This window comes from Jatropha curcas, chromosome 7 (genome assembly GCF_041381405.1).
Source record: "Jatropha curcas cultivar XTBG-Jc1 chromosome 7, XTBG_Jcur_1.0, whole genome shotgun sequence".
NCBI classification, from domain to species: domain Eukaryota; kingdom Viridiplantae; phylum Streptophyta; class Magnoliopsida; order Malpighiales; family Euphorbiaceae; genus Jatropha; species Jatropha curcas.
In genome coordinates, this window is record NC_143157.1 from 24106179 (window position 1) to 24121274 (window position 15096).

The following is a 15096-nucleotide window of genomic DNA, read 5'->3' on the forward strand; positions in this document are numbered from 1 at the left end:
AAAATAGGACAAAACTATGAATTTTTAAATACAAGGGTAGTGTTGTAATAAAAATCATAAATTTCCCCAAAAAATTAGAAAAATCTCCACAGCAGAATCCCCTTGGGCCGGTGTTGGGTTGCTGTGTTGTTCAAAACCAATGAATTGGATCGGGCAAATATGTAGTAGTGTAATATTGGACTCGACAGATCCGAACCATTTGCAACCCATTGATTTTAGCCTTTTCGGTGAGTGTGGCTTATCGGATTTGTGTTAAGCCGCGAAGAACCCAGCGAAAACTCCTAGCGTTTCCGCTCCAGCAATCTCACTCGCTGATTCCGCAACTGCAACTGCAACTGCAACCCAACTTAAGCAATCATTGGTACTGATTCTCCGTGTTTATTTCGCCAGAATACTTCTTAATGCATTTTCTTTATGTAATTTTTGCAAATTTGGTTTTATTTTGTTTATGAAATTTAGGGTTTAAGTGAGGTTTTGTTTTGACAAAGCATTTTTGCTATTGGTAATTTAATTTTCAGTAAACAAAAAGAGAATGTGAGACTCAATTTCTTAGAGTGTCTGACAATTTTAGCTTCCATGTTTAATTTTTAGGTCTTTTATGAGATACTCAGTGTTGCTCATATTTGCATTCCGAGAAAGTACGACAAAGTAGAATGTAGAACATTCAAAAATTTTCTATCTCTGTGTTTTGTATTCTTATCTTGATTGCTATATCCATTAGCTCATTCCAGTCAATGTAGCTTTGCTATTTGATTTTTTTTTCTTTTACAACTGTTTGCAATTTTGCCTTCTATAATTTGGAGAGGGTGTAATTTAGCATTTCTTTTAATTGCTAAAGTTGTTTGCTTTAACACATTTTACCAATAAAGTTTTTGCTGCTCTGGCGTTGTATTTTTGTTTAAATTCTTGATTTTGACCATGCTTACCTAACATTTGATTTCTCAATATTTAGACAGTTCATAACTGCATAGACAACCGCCAATGGGGCGTAATTTGTCTAATCATTCACAATCTCCAGTTAGAGGTCGGGGCTCTCCTCATAGGAAGAGCCCATCTCGAAGAGAAAGGTCACCTGCACGGCACCGTAGCTCCCACAGGGATGGTTCTCCACCAAGAGAGAAACGTTCAAGTCATGCTAAATCTCCAAAGCGTCAGATATCTCACTCTCCTTCTCCTCCTGCATGGCGTAGGAGCTCCCAAAGAGAGAGCCCTCCACAGGCAAGGGAGAAAATTTCTAGTCAAAAGTCTCGATCTCCTTCTCCCAGGACAAAACGCTTGAAGAAGGCTCAAGCTGAGAAAGAGGTTGAGACACTGAGGGACCGTGAAGGGAATCATGGCAAGGGAGATGATAAAGGTTCGCGAAGGGAAAGAGAGACAGAGAAGTTGTCTGAGAGAGAACATGAGAAGAGTCATGGCAGGGGAAATGATAAAGGAAAACATAGAGAAAGAGAGGCTGACAAAGTGGCAGATAGAGAATATGAAAGGAATCATAGTAAGGGTAGTGACAAGAAAACACAAAGAGATAGAGATGCTGACAGGGAAAATGGAGCTGAGAGAACGGAAAGAAGGTCAGGGAGAGATGCAACTGATAGCAAGTCTCTTAGAGCCAGAAATGGCCGATCGATCTCTCCATCAGATCACCATCACAGGAGCAAGCATAAATCACGATCGCCACAACGAGATGCCTACAAGAGAGAACGTGACGAGGTGTCTGGTGATATCCACTACTTCTAATGCTTTTCTATTTTTTACTTGATTATCTTAAGTTGTTTCTGAGAAAAACTCTCTCTTACCTTCATCACTTACTATTGCTAGAAAATCCTATTTTTTCTATGGTAGTTTTTCAAATTGCTATAAAATTGTGAATGGACTCTGCATATCTTGGCTGTAGTGTCTGTATAAGAAATTTAGGCTCTGAATCGTTGTTGCACGAAATCATACAGATTTGTACCTCTGCAGATTTATATTTTTGTGATTATTTTTGAACTTGCTTTTAATTAGGAAAATAATGAGCATTAATGTTTTCTAAACGCTTAAACATTTTTTGGATATTAGGAATTGATTTTTTCTATTTTAAGTTGATACTTAATTTGAAGTGCCTGACAAAACTTTGATCTTCTCAGGTGACAAATTCAAGAGGAACAGAAAGGCGGTAAGCTGCTTCTTGTCTTTTCTCCCCCTTTAATTTTAGACCCGAGTGTTGGTAACATATATCTGGCATGGATTGACATATTTTATAACAAGTTCACTAGATTCTCTAGGTTTTAGAGGAACAATAGGAACAATATCCAAATTCTACACATAAATTTATGAATAAAAGCACTGGGTTAAGAAAGCATATTTTTTGGTGCAAGTTGCTCATTTGAAGTGTTGATATTTTCTTCATAGCTTTACACTTCATACTATAACACAAGGAGAATGGCATCTGCACAATGTCATTGTTTTCTTCTCCCTGAAATCAGTTCCTTCTTAGAACAGCAGGGAGTTGCATGTTGATCGGGTTTTTTATCTGATAATCCTGGGGATGCGTTGTGAGACTTTAGCGATCCTTGACATTGCTATTTTGCCTGGGCAGGAATGATAATGATGATCCAGTGGCTAAGATGAAGGCAGCTGAGGAGGCTTTGGAAGCAAAGCAAAAGGTAAAAAACAATTTTTGAGGTTCTTTCACTTCCTTCCGCTGAATGCTGAGATCTTATTTTGTTTGGCTATTGAAAAATAGACATTTTATGTAGATTTTGTTGCCTAAGTATGATTATTGTCATTCCAACTGCAGCAACAACCTTCATTCGAGCTATCTGGAAAACTTGCCGCAGAAACCAATAGATTTAGAGGTAAGTGGCAAAGGCACTGCTTTCCGTTACAATATAGAGAAATGACACAACCTTGATTATTTGGTAGTATTCTTGAATCTCCTCTCTATCTCTCTCATATTCGTATGTTTATGCAAGTGTGTAAGGACTGCTTTATAATTTGTGACATTATGATTCAAAAAGTATACGTGCTTTGCTGGTTCATAAGTGTAATGCATTAATGGTTGAGGGTGCTAAGTGGGAAAGAGGTAGAGTTAGAACAATATGGAGGGAAGTTGTTCCAAAAAGATTTACTGTTTTTGGACATTATTGCGGATTTGGCACATAATTAGTCGAACAAAAACCATCAAAAGTGGAAATACTCAGTTCCTCTGTATCCTTTGGGCAAAAACTAGGGGGTGGAACTGGAGATTTGGATGCTTTAAATTTAAATGCACTATTGGAACTGGGTCATGTTGAATGCATTTATTGTTCTGGTAGATATGACCAAAATTTGAGGTGATTGAGACTTTACTTTTACTAAAAAATCATCTTTCTTTTCTCATTGTAGAGTGTTTGAAATTTCTTTTATCATTCAAGAGTTCTTTATTGGTAACTTTGGATCTGTTTTAAGTGTGATTTTTTTGGGGTTCGAACATATTGTAAGCCTTTGTGATAGATAGTGAAACTAATCTCCCTATGTAATTTGCTGAACTAGTTGAGATTCTATTTTCTATTGCTTGCCTTCTTATTTTATTTTGTGTTTAGTGTTTTATATTTTATATGGTTTAGAACTTCTTTTCTTTTCTTCATCAACTGCTTTTGTCTTGAAGTGAAGTGGAATGATCTGGGCAACTTTTAAGTAATAGCTTTTCAGTTTTAGCATAATTTTCCTTTTCTTTTTTTTTTTTTTTTGGTTTTGTTGTAGGTGTTACACTACTATTCAATGAGCCTCCAGATGCTCGCAAACCTGATGTAAGATGGCGGCTCTATGTGTTTAAGAATGGAGAAGTTCTGAATGGTAAGTCCTGGAGAACCTCTCCTGTCAACTTGATGTGTAGGCTGCAGTGATGCAGTTTTATTCAAATTCAGTTTATTTGGTGTAACACGGAATGTGGAACTTAAATTGTTTAATTAAGTGTATGCACAGACACGCACACATATCATGGTTAATTTTAAGCATATATAACCCAAAGTTCTGTTTGTTTGTCTGGGATATTTCTTGCTCTCCTGCAATGCTTGAATTTCCCATCTCTGTTTGTTCTCTTAATGGTCGATCTATTGATGAAATTCTGGATCATGAAAGAAAACTTTTAATTTATTCATTGGCTTTTAACCTATGATTATATTGCTAATGTACGTGATGATAAACAGAGCCTCTTTACATACATCGCCAGAGCTGTTACCTTTTTGGGAGAGAAAGAAGGGTTGCAGATATTCCTACAGACCACCCATCTTGTAGCAAGCAACATGCAGTCATTCAATTTCGGTAGATTTGTTATGAACAGTTTTTCCTTTTCTGTTGATGCTATGGACGTTTTTTTCCCGACTTCTAGTTTCTGCTTTGCCAGGCAAATAGAAAAGGAGCAGCCTGATGGTACCTTATCTAAGCAAGTAAGGTGAGGATTCAGTTGTTTTGTATTCAATGGAATGAATGGCATCTGTTGGGAGCATATTGTTTTGGTTCCTTGTCTAACCTTTTGATTTCTATATAACATGGCAGGCCTTATTTAATGGACCTTGGAAGTACAAATAAAACTTTCATTAATGTAAGCAATATATATCTTGATATCTAGTTGCTATATATTCATCTTTTCCCTTATTTATTTATATAATATTTTCTTGCAGAGTTATCATTCTAAACTATTTTCTGCATCTGCAGGATAATCCCATTGAGCCTCAACGTTATTATGAGCTTTTTGAAAAAGATACAATTAAATTTGGTAACAGTAGGTAGGCAGCTAACTAATGATCCATTCCTCCATTATATTGGGCAAATTAGTTTCAGTTTAATTGCTATTCATATGAAACATCTTCTCTTGCTTCTTCATTCTGATTATACTGGTAAAGTAGTTTCATTTTACTTGCTGTTCTGCAATTGCACTGTGTTTTTCTTTGGGTTCCTGGCATTGATTTTCCATGATATGCAATGTGTTATCTGGGCAAAGTTGAAACCAGAGGAATAAGTGGATCCTTGAACAAATTCTGTATCATGGAGGATATGATTTCACGAGGTAAAGTTAAATAGTTTCTTTGTAGGCTTTGGTTACTGGGGGCTTCATGTTCCCCTCTGATTCCATTTACAGACCTGTGGTCATGAAATGGCTGGCCAGGAATTATGTTCCATAGAGACAGATATTCAAAATATTGCTCTTTACTGTTCTTTGTTACACAGTTGATCTCTTTTTATACACTTTGAGAAATCCTTGGGTTGAAAAGTTACATGAGCAATGTGGCGCTTCAATTTCATGAGTTTGTGATGATGAAGTGAAATATCATGCTGGTATTGGTAACATCAAGGGAGTTTGAGTTTGATTTATATGGTATTACTTTGAAAATGCTTGCATTTTAGAAATTATTTAAAATAGCTAGATTAGATAATGGGTTTTTGCCTTTCTGGAATTAGTGAGGAAATAGTAGGGTTCTACTTGTTTGGAGTGGCTTAAAATGGAGAAGTGGGTGAGTAAGGAGAGGAGCATTGTAATGCTTGTGCTTTGAATAGTCTTATCTTAGGCAGAATATGTTGCATTTCCGTGGAAGAATGTCAAATGATATAAAGTGGATGTGATTTTTTAGTTTTTATCATTCAAATTGAATTTGTTCTTAGTTTGTTCAATGGTTAATGTGGACGAGAGTTTGTTTGAGGAAGATCTAAAATTGTACATTATTTGTCTACATTTACAAAAATATGACCTGTATTCATGAATTTAATAAAATGCAAATCTCTGTTTCGAATTCCTCTCTATAACTGCAAGATTAGAGTATTCAAGATGAATTGAGGATAGAGATTTTTTTGGATAACATATAAGGTTTCTTCTGTTTAAATTCCTGAAGGAAAGTTAAATTTGAAATAGGTGAGGGTATTCAGGATGAATTCTGATTAATGAATCAAGGATGTAGCAAGTTTATAACAAACATGTGCTCTGAACCCAAAACAAGAAGAGCAAACTTCAAGGTGTTCATACTGGTAAAATGGTACTGGATTTGCATCATCTGTTAATACATTATATTTACAGGCAGAATATAATGGATGAGTACAGTTGAGATGAAAAGTTGTTGTTGCTAGTACTACATATTTGCTATGACTTGCTTGCAACTCTGTAAGAAGATAATGGAAATTTATTATGAAATTTTTTTTTGGGGAAAAGAAAATTGTTGAGTATGATTGCTGACAGAAAGAGAGACGGTCACTCTCAGCTTTCTTTATTTCACTTTCATACGGCATGAATGATGACCATATGGTTATTTCACGTTGCAATATTTATTTATTTTGCTAATACAAATGGTGTTATGAGCACAAAGTAGTTATTCTTGTCACTTCATCTGCTAATGAGATTTCGAGTTCTTGTTATGGATCTCAAATTTTAGAGGTTAATCTCCTTATCAATTTAGTTTTCTAGTCAAGATGATTCATTTAGAACTTGCTTATATCAACATTAAATGTTCAGTGATTTGTGTTGTTTTTTTGTTTTTTTTTTCTCTCTCTCTCATGTTTCTTTTGATCGTCACTGTTTCTTTTTTTTTTCCCCCCCTTATTTTAAGTGAATAATGCCTGGAATTTTTGCAGCCGAGAATATGTATTGTTGCACGAGAACTCAGCCAGCGGATAGGCATCGATTTACACCATTATGTTTCTCCATCTTCAGCACGTAAGAGATTCAAGAACATTTTGCTTGTCTATGATGGTTTCGTTCTAAGAATTATGATACCTTAATGTAGTGTTCATTTAGTTTTTAATTGGGATTGGAGGCGTCTTGTATAAAATTCAAGTACCCTTTTGGCATAAATTAATTATTTTCATACCATCATTCAAGGTTCTTTATCTCAATGCTCATCAGGTCTTTTATACTTCAGTCTGTTCTAGTCAGACGTTTATGTATGCATTGTGGTACAATGGCCAAGAAGTGCCTAAAGCTGTAGGAATAGTGATAACATTTGGAAACTTGTACTTACAATTTAACAAACGAGAAAAAAAAAAAAAAAAAAAAAAAGAAGTTTTGGCATTATAATTTTGATTTTGTTTTTAAAATTTATCAATTGATAGACAGTGCTGCTTGGAAAATCAGTAAAAGAAATAAGAAGGGTTAAGTGATAATTTAAAAAATCAATCATCAATAAGAAATTGTTAGAATTTTCAGCCATTGAAACCAGAATTGTTGTGTTTGTTAACCAGAAAGGTGAGAAAAAATTTAAAGGGGAAATAACAGGAGAGAGAAGACAGATTGAGAAGATTAGTGAGAGAGAGAAACAAAGATTGTAGTTTTATGTCCGAGTTAAAAGTAGCGTTCACACTTCAGCATTTGTTCCAACTCAACTCTGCATGAATGACACATCAACGCCACATAAGCAATATTTGCCAAGTCAGCAACTAAAGAGACAGAACAGAAACAATTCAAAATACATTTTATTTAGTCAATTACAACTATTTTTTTCTATGATTGAGGTGATTTAGGAATTTCCTTCTCAAATGTAATAAAGGGATTATTTTCTTCGGTTTCAGATGGCCACAGAACCCCAAATAACAAAACTTTGCAGCAATGGATAGATGCCCTCCACAAAATATCGTTAGAGAGCCAAAATAGAAATTTCATAAAAGATTACACGTGTATTCATGCTCTTAGACTGCATGACATATGGAATTATGGACTAGAATAAGCACTACTTTCATGACGCAACAATTTCACTTTTGTTTTATAATTTTTTTTCCTTTTAAGTATTATGATAAAACGTAATAAAAAATAATAATAATTAATATTTTTTGCTTTTATTTATTATTATAATTAACTATTTTTATCTCTAATATTTTAAAAAATAAATGGTTTTATCTAAATATTTCATTACATCAAACCATATTATAGTTTTCTTTTTTGAAAAAACAACATATTATAGTTATTAACATTTTGATTTTCTGAAATAATAATTCAAAATATTACAATGAAGGCTTAAAATTAATTTATTTAATTATTGTCAAATTATATTCATGAGAAACTGAAGATAATCTTCAAGGAAAGAAAATGACAAACATCACAGATATCTTTCCTATCTTTCTTTTTTATATGTAGTAACGTATTGATGGTTAGGATTTTCTTTAGTCAAAGGTATTAAAGTTTACTCCAAATGTACATATACATTAGTTGTATGTTTTCCTTTTTTTTTTTTTTTAGTTTAAATAAAATTGAATTTCAAAATTATATAAATATTTTTTAAATTATATTTTTATATTTTGTCTTATGCAGAACAAACACACCGTTTCACCAATCATCTTATAGGGAATCTGTATATAACTGCAACAATTGTCTAAAAGTTTCTTACTGTTTCTCATTTTTCTGTATAGAAAGGCAATTCATGCAGCCTTCTCTTCACACAAACTGATAGCCATGGAAAATAGCAACATGGATATGTTCACAAAACTCTCAAGCTCTTTGCTTGTCCTGATCATTAGTTACTTACCCTTCAAAGAAGCCGCAAGAACTTCTATTCTGTCCAAGCAGTGGTTCAATCTCTGGAAAGAGACCACTGTTCTTGAGTTCAACGAGAGTTTCTTTGTTGATCGTGACGAAGATGAAGACAATCAGAAGGCTCAGAGACATGTCTTCATTGATTTTGTTAAGCAGATTGTTATGAACTACCCACGAAAGGCAATTCAGAAGTTTTCTTTTGTATATTCTAAACCAAAAGAATGCCTTTCTGACATGCAAAACTTTGTCCTTTTTGCTGCGTCTCGAAATGTAAGAAACCTTGGATTGGATTTCTCTGATCCTAGATGGATAGAAGATGACATAGAGCGATACCCATCAAAGTTTGAATTGCCTTTACAGGTTTATCAACTTTTTGGCCTTGAATCTTTGTTGTTATTCTCATGTTCTTTTGATGTTTCCAGGTTCACTAATTTTAGTGCCCTGAAGACTGTTTTCATCGGATGGATTGAGATAACTGAAGTTACTGTAAATATTTTGATTAGAAATTGTCCCCAGATAGAGACTTTGTGTTTAAAGAAATGTTGGAGTTTGGAGCATTTTGAAGTCTCTGTTCAGAACTCAAGTCTAAAGAATTTGATTCTTGATAAGTGCCATTTTATGAAAAATATGATTTGGGTTGAAGGACCAAGATTACAATTCTTTAAGTACTCTGGTGAAATTAATCAGTTTTACCTTATGAATCCAATGGATATGGTAGAGGCTGATCTTGACTTTTCAATGGAGCCTGAGTTTGATGAACTTGGAACCATTCTTTGTGATTTCTTACAGGAATTTTATGCTGCTCGTGTATTGACAGTTTGCAGCGTTTTGCTTCAGGTATTTTCTCTCAATGTTGATCAGATTATTTTTGCCTCTCTTAAAACAGATTTATGTGTTATATTTTATTATTATTATACACTAATCATGTTTATTTTCTGTAGATTTGGATATTGGGAAGAGCTTTTTAAATTTTGTGTCACATGTAGTTTATTAATTTACTCACTTTTGATTATTCATTACACATGCATCATAAATATAATTCATACTTTTATTCTATTAATTTGTCGTATATACGCCAGAAATTTATAAATAGATCAAATCATATGGCAAGAGATTTAGTACTTTATTTAGCAGTTTAGATCGATCAACCGCATATCTTGTAATTACTCTTTTTATAACTTCATTTATTTGTTTTGTCGTGTTTATGTCGTAAATCAATTAATTTGTCGTATATACGCCGCAAATTTATAAATAGATCAAATCATATGGCAAGAGATTTAGTACTTTATTTAGTAGTTTAGATCGATTAACCGCATATCTTGTAATTACTCTTTTTATAACTTCATTTATTTGTTTTGTCGTGTTTATGTCGCAAATCAATAAATAGATTTTAATCACGTGCATGTATTCTAATAGCATTTGTATCTAATCGTTTATGATTATTTATTACACGTGCATTATAAATATAATCTAAATCGGATAACGACATTTCTCATGATTAATATTTTCGTAACTTCATTTATTTATTTTTCGTATTTATGTTCAAAATTATGAATAAATTCAATACATTTATGTACTAAACTTGCAGATTATTCCTGAAGGGGATGACCCTCTTGGCTTGCCGGCCCCTATCAATACCCGCCATCTGATCGTGAAAACTGCAATGCATGAAAATGAGCTTGTAGGAATCAAGTTTATGTTAAGAAGCTGCCGCTATATACACACACTCACCTTCGACATAGTCCCTGGAAAAATATTCCCTGTAAGCACTAAATCCAAGATTTAAACCTGAGACCTCATAATACATTTACCTTAAATTTTGTAAGTATAATGTAAATACTAACGTGGTAGGTTGTTAAATTTTATTTCAGGATTATACTCCTCCATTCGAATTAGCACCCCAAGAACTTTGGACGAAGAAGTACAGGATGAACACATGTATCAATCATAACCTTCGAGTGGTGAATGTGAAAGGGTTTAAAGGCTCAGATAATGAAATTTATGTCCTGAGGTTCATAATTCAGTTTGGTGCGAATCTTGAACAGGTGAATCTCTATATCTCTGATGAAGAAACCGAAGATGGAGAGAACAGAGACATTTATATATCAAAGATCCGTTATATTATTACTGATGATGGCGCTCTCTCCAAGAAGCTGCGCATATTTATCTTCTAAATGAGTTTTAATATATGTTATGTTATGTTATGTTCTGTTGAGTTTATTTGGATGTTTGCTTTTATTTTATGTTGTAATAATATAAGATGTTTTAGTTTAATCCTTATGACTCTATTTTATGTTAATCATTTTGATTATTTTTAATTATTATTATGTTACAAATTATTTAGTTTTATAATGGATTATTAAAAGGGATAAATATGTTATTTTTTAATAAAAATAAATTACCATTCAAATATAAATCGAATATTGAAATTGGCTGAAATTAAATAGTTCGCGAACCAAAATTATAATTAAGTAATTAAATCTCTCTAATATTTTAGTATTTGTATTATTTATTTAAAAATTTTTTAACATTTCTTTTTTTTTTATTTTTTTTTCTCGCTTATCATTTAATTATTTACTGATAATTTGCTCAAGTTTTAAAATTCAATTATTAAATTATTTCAATTGCATATTTTCGAGGTTTACCCATTTGTCTATTGGGAACATGTTGCTCACGTAAGACCTAAGTTAGTAACCGTCGTTTGACTTTAATTGTGTTTGGCAACAGGTTTACACTAACCTTATCCACAAACCCTAACAAGATTATGAGTTTGAACACATGCTTTAAATTTTGGAATTCAAATATATATTCATTCCAAATTCCTACTTGTCCACTTTAATAATCAAAAATAAAATGTCACATGCTGCAACAGCTTATTAAAATAAAAATAGCACAAAACACATTGATAACATTTTTTTATGGGAGCAAGAACAGTATTGCAGTGATTTGCTGGCAATTAACAAATAAAAAACAGCAAATTACTTATTTTTAATAATTATCTTAATTAAGAACTTAAATCTTATATTTAGTATAATAATACTATAATTCAAAGCAGTAGCTGGACTTTACTAGCTCAAGCTGGCATGCTGTATTCTGATGGAAGGGAATATATTGCAAGAATGGATTCTTTCTTTTTCTATAAAAGAAAACCAAGAATTCAAAAGTGAATATAAAGCAAATAGGAACATTAATTTGACTTGAAATGGGAGTTTTCTTGGTTTTATTTAAAATTATTAAATGGATAAAACCAATATTAGAATTAGAAATATTTTTTTCTCATTATAAAATATAATAAACAAAATTACCTCCTGTTTTATATCATTTGGATCAAGAAACTCCCATGCTACAACCATGTTACTTACACAAGTAAAGTTAAAAGGAAGAAAGAAAAAGAAAATGTCAACAGATGAACAATCAAAGAAAAAGAAAAGGTCTCTGCAGGAATCAATCTGCTGCTGATTAGCTTGAATTTTCTTCCTTCTTTTCTTTTTTCTTTTTTGTTTTTGTTTCTTTAATCATCTCCTTTTTGCCTATGTACATGAAAATTAGAAGTCAATAATGGGTTCTCCAATTGTCAAATTTCTCTCTACTGTCCAAGGCAAGTTAAAGAGCTTGGCCATGATAAATTTGAAGATCTTGTTCACATTTATATTATGTTTAGAACTTGAAAAGAAAAGGGTTGCCTTCATAGCTTTAGCATATGCCCTTGCCTGTAAAACAATTTGAAAACAACAATCAATTATCAGAAAATAACATTAGGCTCGGTTCGGTTCGGTTTGATTCAGTGAATCCTAACGAAATATAATGTAATGTAATTGAATTTATTCGTAATATATATATTCCCTTTAAAGAAAGTTATTTTCCATCTTTAAACTTTGAATTTGTGGCCCCTTTGTGCTTATCTTTAAACGTGCAGAGAGGAAAGCAAACGTCAAAAATGTCAATTTTTCAAAGAATTGACAAATGAGGACTCAAAAGACTATAATAAGAGTCATCTCTGAGTCATTCCACAGACGTTCTACAAATTCCAGAAGCTTACAAATGGGTCTGTCATACGCATTGAAATTAAATTAACTAAGACCAGCAAGTTGTTAAATGCAGATAGCTAGCTGCAAACCATACTTGACCTTTTGGTCACAAAAAGACATTAAAATGGAAGGCAGACAGCTAGAAAACGTTACATTATCAAATTAATAGTTCAACGAACGAGTCTGTCTTTAAGAGACGATGAACTGAATGATATGTAAATATAGAAACTAAGTTACCTGAGTCACTATTGGCCATTGCAAATTTGGGGGAAGCTGAACAAAATCATCAAATTTAGTCCCTATTAGTATAGGAATTGCTGTCTGCAAACACAAAAGGACACACAGAAAGTTAGAAATATATAGAACCACCATTAAAACAGAGTGGTCCAATTATTAACTTTAAGGCTCCACTTAAAAAAATAAAAAGAAAAAGAAAAGAAAGGTTTGAGCCAAATCAACATACTGATTTTCGAACCATCCAATTAAATAAAAAGAAACCAGAAATATACACAAAAGAAACTTATATAGAAGAAGATCATCAATTTTGGGCTCCACTCTTCAACTGGATTTCGGTGATATAATTAGAACAGCACTAAATTATATGGGCCAAGCAATTGAATTCTTGACATCAGTTCCGTTCTTTTCCTTTCTGGGTTTGAGTACTAAAAATTGAACAAACACTCTTTCCCCTCTTTTAATGCTAATTATTGTTCTATAATTGCCACATTTAAAGCCTCAACAGAACTTAATTACAAAGTTTTTATAGCCTTTTTAGCTAATTACTACTACTTATTTAACAAAGAACACAACCGAATTGGTTATCAAAAAGCAGAATGTTTAATTTGTTAAGTACCTGATTCCATTTTCTGGCTTCATTATACCAGTCAATAACACTGTAACATCACAAAAACGAAAAAAACTTTAGTAAAGTAGAGGAATAATCCTTAATTAGTCAATCTGTAATTGTATAATTACCTGTTAAGAGTACAACGACTAGTAAGATCAAACATGAATAGAATTGCTACTGCATCTTTACAAGCAATGGGAACATGATCAAGTGACCTACTATCACCTGCACTCAAAATTGATTATCTCATCACAAAAATATTGGAAACAAAGAATTAAAAGTAATTAACTTTTTTAATTAATCAATTAATCAATCGATTTGATTACCTCCTACATCCCATATGCTAAATGTAATCCTTGCTCCTTGAACAAATAATGTTTTATCCATTAAATTCAATCCTGTCATCTCCAAGCTTTTCTTTTCTTGCTCATCTCCAACATATTTGATCTTCAAAAGTTCAAAAAGTAACTAATTGATTAATTAATTAATTAACAATGAATGAAGAAAAATTAAGTTTAAATATTATGCATATGCTTACCACAAAGCTTGTCTTTCCAATTTGGCAATCACCCAGCAAACTGATCTTCAAAGTGACTAAATCGGAATCTGTACTATACCCACTAAAACTGGTGGTGGGATCTATTGATGAGTCCAATCTACCGGCTTCAATAACCTCTGGCGGCGGAGAAGAAGAAGAAGAAGAAGAAGAAGGCCGGCGAGTTAACCGGCGATACCTAATAGGCTTACCTATAGAACAAGCAAGAATCCTGTCCCAAAGAAACTGAAAAAACTGTCTAAAAACTGATACACGTTCAAAAAAGCTCCACCTGATATTTACATGAACAATTTTTCGACAAATCTGTGTCATTTTCTCATGAACAACAATTTTCTCCATGAAAACGAAACAAGAATAGGTTTGCTTCAAGCTTTTTCATAGTACATGTGCCTTATGTATGTATGTGTATCTGTGTTGTTTTATGGGATGTCTGGTTTTTTTTCTTTTAACTAACCTGATTAAGCCAAAGGTAGGAAGGTACTCTATTTCTTTGTGTTATAGAAGGAGACGGTTGACCGGTATTATTTTGCTATGCCCAAACAGTCCAAATTGCCGGCTTCTTGGGTCTAACGTATTATAGCGCATTAGGGGTCAATTTTAGGGTCCTCAAGCCCTAGAAGGCGATGAGAGGGGTATTTTAGTCATTTGAAGAAAAGGGTATGTTTGTCATTTTGATATAAAAAAAAGGGTATTTTGTGAATGGTATAAATACATGTTGAAGCGATTAAAGCAAGTTAGAAAGATAGGACTTCGTTTATATACCCAAAAGCACAAGCATCCTGTGAGATGTTTTAAAATTATTGTTTAAAAAAAAGGAAATTACATTAGTTAATACAGATTGCCTATTGGAACTAACCATTCCACCATTGTTATATGTTGTTCTGAGTAAGATAATATTATAATGTATCTCTTTGATTGATCAATGGTTTAGTGAAGTGCAAAATGTTGCTCTTTGATTGGTGGATCCAGATCAAAGGGACTTTAAGCCTTTTTGGAATTTGGAATAAAGCAAGACCTGCTAAGATCACCACAAGATGTCTTAACGCCTTGGTCCAAGCCATCGCCTCTTTCCATTAGTTTATGGTATCATTTACTATTAGATTGCCATTTACTTTGATATTTAGCTATTCCAATTCGTATTTATTTTAACGATTCACGGTAAATCTAATTAATTCTAAGGAGAGTTTATATTACG

The 15096-nt window shown here is 32.8% G+C and overlaps 3 protein-coding genes across 7 annotated transcripts; 2 read left to right on the top strand and 1 right to left on the bottom strand.

Annotated features, from left to right (window-relative positions):
• Window positions 1-180: 180 nt before the first annotated feature.
• On the top strand, window positions 181-6820 carry DDL (SMAD/FHA domain-containing protein). Of its 5 annotated transcripts, none has more exons than XM_089724508.1 (11): window positions 181-361; window positions 953-1714; window positions 2124-2152; window positions 2576-2642; window positions 2777-2834; window positions 3721-3813; window positions 4167-4281; window positions 4364-4411; window positions 4516-4561; window positions 4675-4745; window positions 6580-6820. In XM_089724508.1, the coding sequence occupies exons 2-11, from the start codon at window positions 1334-1336 to the stop codon at window positions 6620-6622; spliced, it is 951 nt and encodes a 316-aa protein (XP_089580634.1). In that variant the 5' UTR covers window positions 181-361; window positions 953-1333; the 3' UTR covers window positions 6623-6820. The 5 variants fall into 5 exon arrangements, 4 of the variants coding, with proteins under 4 accessions (XP_089580634.1, XP_020534484.1, XP_012070767.1 ...); XR_016321870.1 differs by having other exon boundaries at window positions 182-361; window positions 953-1707; window positions 4364-4406; window positions 6580-6649; XM_020678825.3 differs by having other exon boundaries at window positions 182-361; window positions 957-1707.
• A 1501-nt stretch (window positions 6821-8321) lies between these two features.
• Window positions 8322-10744, top strand: LOC105632910 (putative F-box/LRR-repeat protein At1g56400). Its single transcript, XM_012215378.4, has 3 exons — window positions 8322-9307; window positions 10059-10232; window positions 10342-10744. Exons 1-3 carry the CDS (start codon window positions 8390-8392, stop codon window positions 10642-10644), a joined length of 1395 nt encoding a protein of 464 aa, XP_012070768.1. The 5' UTR covers window positions 8322-8389; the 3' UTR covers window positions 10645-10744.
• A 1013-nt stretch (window positions 10745-11757) lies between these two features.
• On the bottom strand, window positions 11758-14453 carry SGP1 (Ras-related small GTP-binding family protein). The gene is made up of 6 exons (XM_012215379.4): window positions 13884-14453; window positions 13672-13792; window positions 13474-13570; window positions 13352-13391; window positions 12736-12819; window positions 11758-12180 (listed from the first exon to the last, which is right to left on the bottom strand). The coding sequence occupies exons 1-6, from the start codon at window positions 14238-14240 to the stop codon at window positions 12016-12018; spliced, it is 864 nt and encodes a 287-aa protein (XP_012070769.3). The 5' UTR covers window positions 14241-14453; the 3' UTR covers window positions 11758-12015.
• Window positions 14454-15096: the final 643 nt, after the last annotated feature.

Bases quoted from the DNA above. Each gene is read 5' to 3' on its own strand.
- DDL (XM_020678825.3), top strand. From the start codon at position 982: ATGGGGCGTAATTTGTCTAATCATTCACAATCTCCAGTTAGAGGTCGG. The intron at 2,153-2,575 runs GTAAGCTGCTTC...TTGCCTGGGCAG, and splicing joins TCAAGAGGAACAGAAAGGCG to GAATGATAATGATGATCCAG. The intron at 4,746-6,579 runs GTAGGCAGCTAA...GAATTTTTGCAG, and splicing joins ATTAAATTTGGTAACAGTAG to CCGAGAATATGTATTGTTGC.
- LOC105632910 (XM_012215378.4), top strand. From the start codon at position 8,390: ATGGAAAATAGCAACATGGATATGTTCACAAAACTCTCAAGCTCTTTG. The intron at 9,308-10,058 runs GTATTTTCTCTC...CTAAACTTGCAG, and splicing joins TTTGCAGCGTTTTGCTTCAG to ATTATTCCTGAAGGGGATGA. The intron at 10,233-10,341 runs GTAAGCACTAAA...ATTTTATTTCAG, and splicing joins TCCCTGGAAAAATATTCCCT to GATTATACTCCTCCATTCGA.
- SGP1 (XM_012215379.4), bottom strand. From the start codon at position 14,240: ATGGAGAAAATTGTTGTTCATGAGAAAATGACACAGATTTGTCGAAAA. The intron at 12,820-13,351 runs GTACTTAACAAA...TTGTGTTTGCAG, and splicing joins AAGCCAGAAAATGGAATCAG to ACAGCAATTCCTATACTAAT. The intron at 12,181-12,735 runs GTAACTTAGTTT...ATTGTTTTACAG, and splicing joins AATGGCCAATAGTGACTCAG to GCAAGGGCATATGCTAAAGC.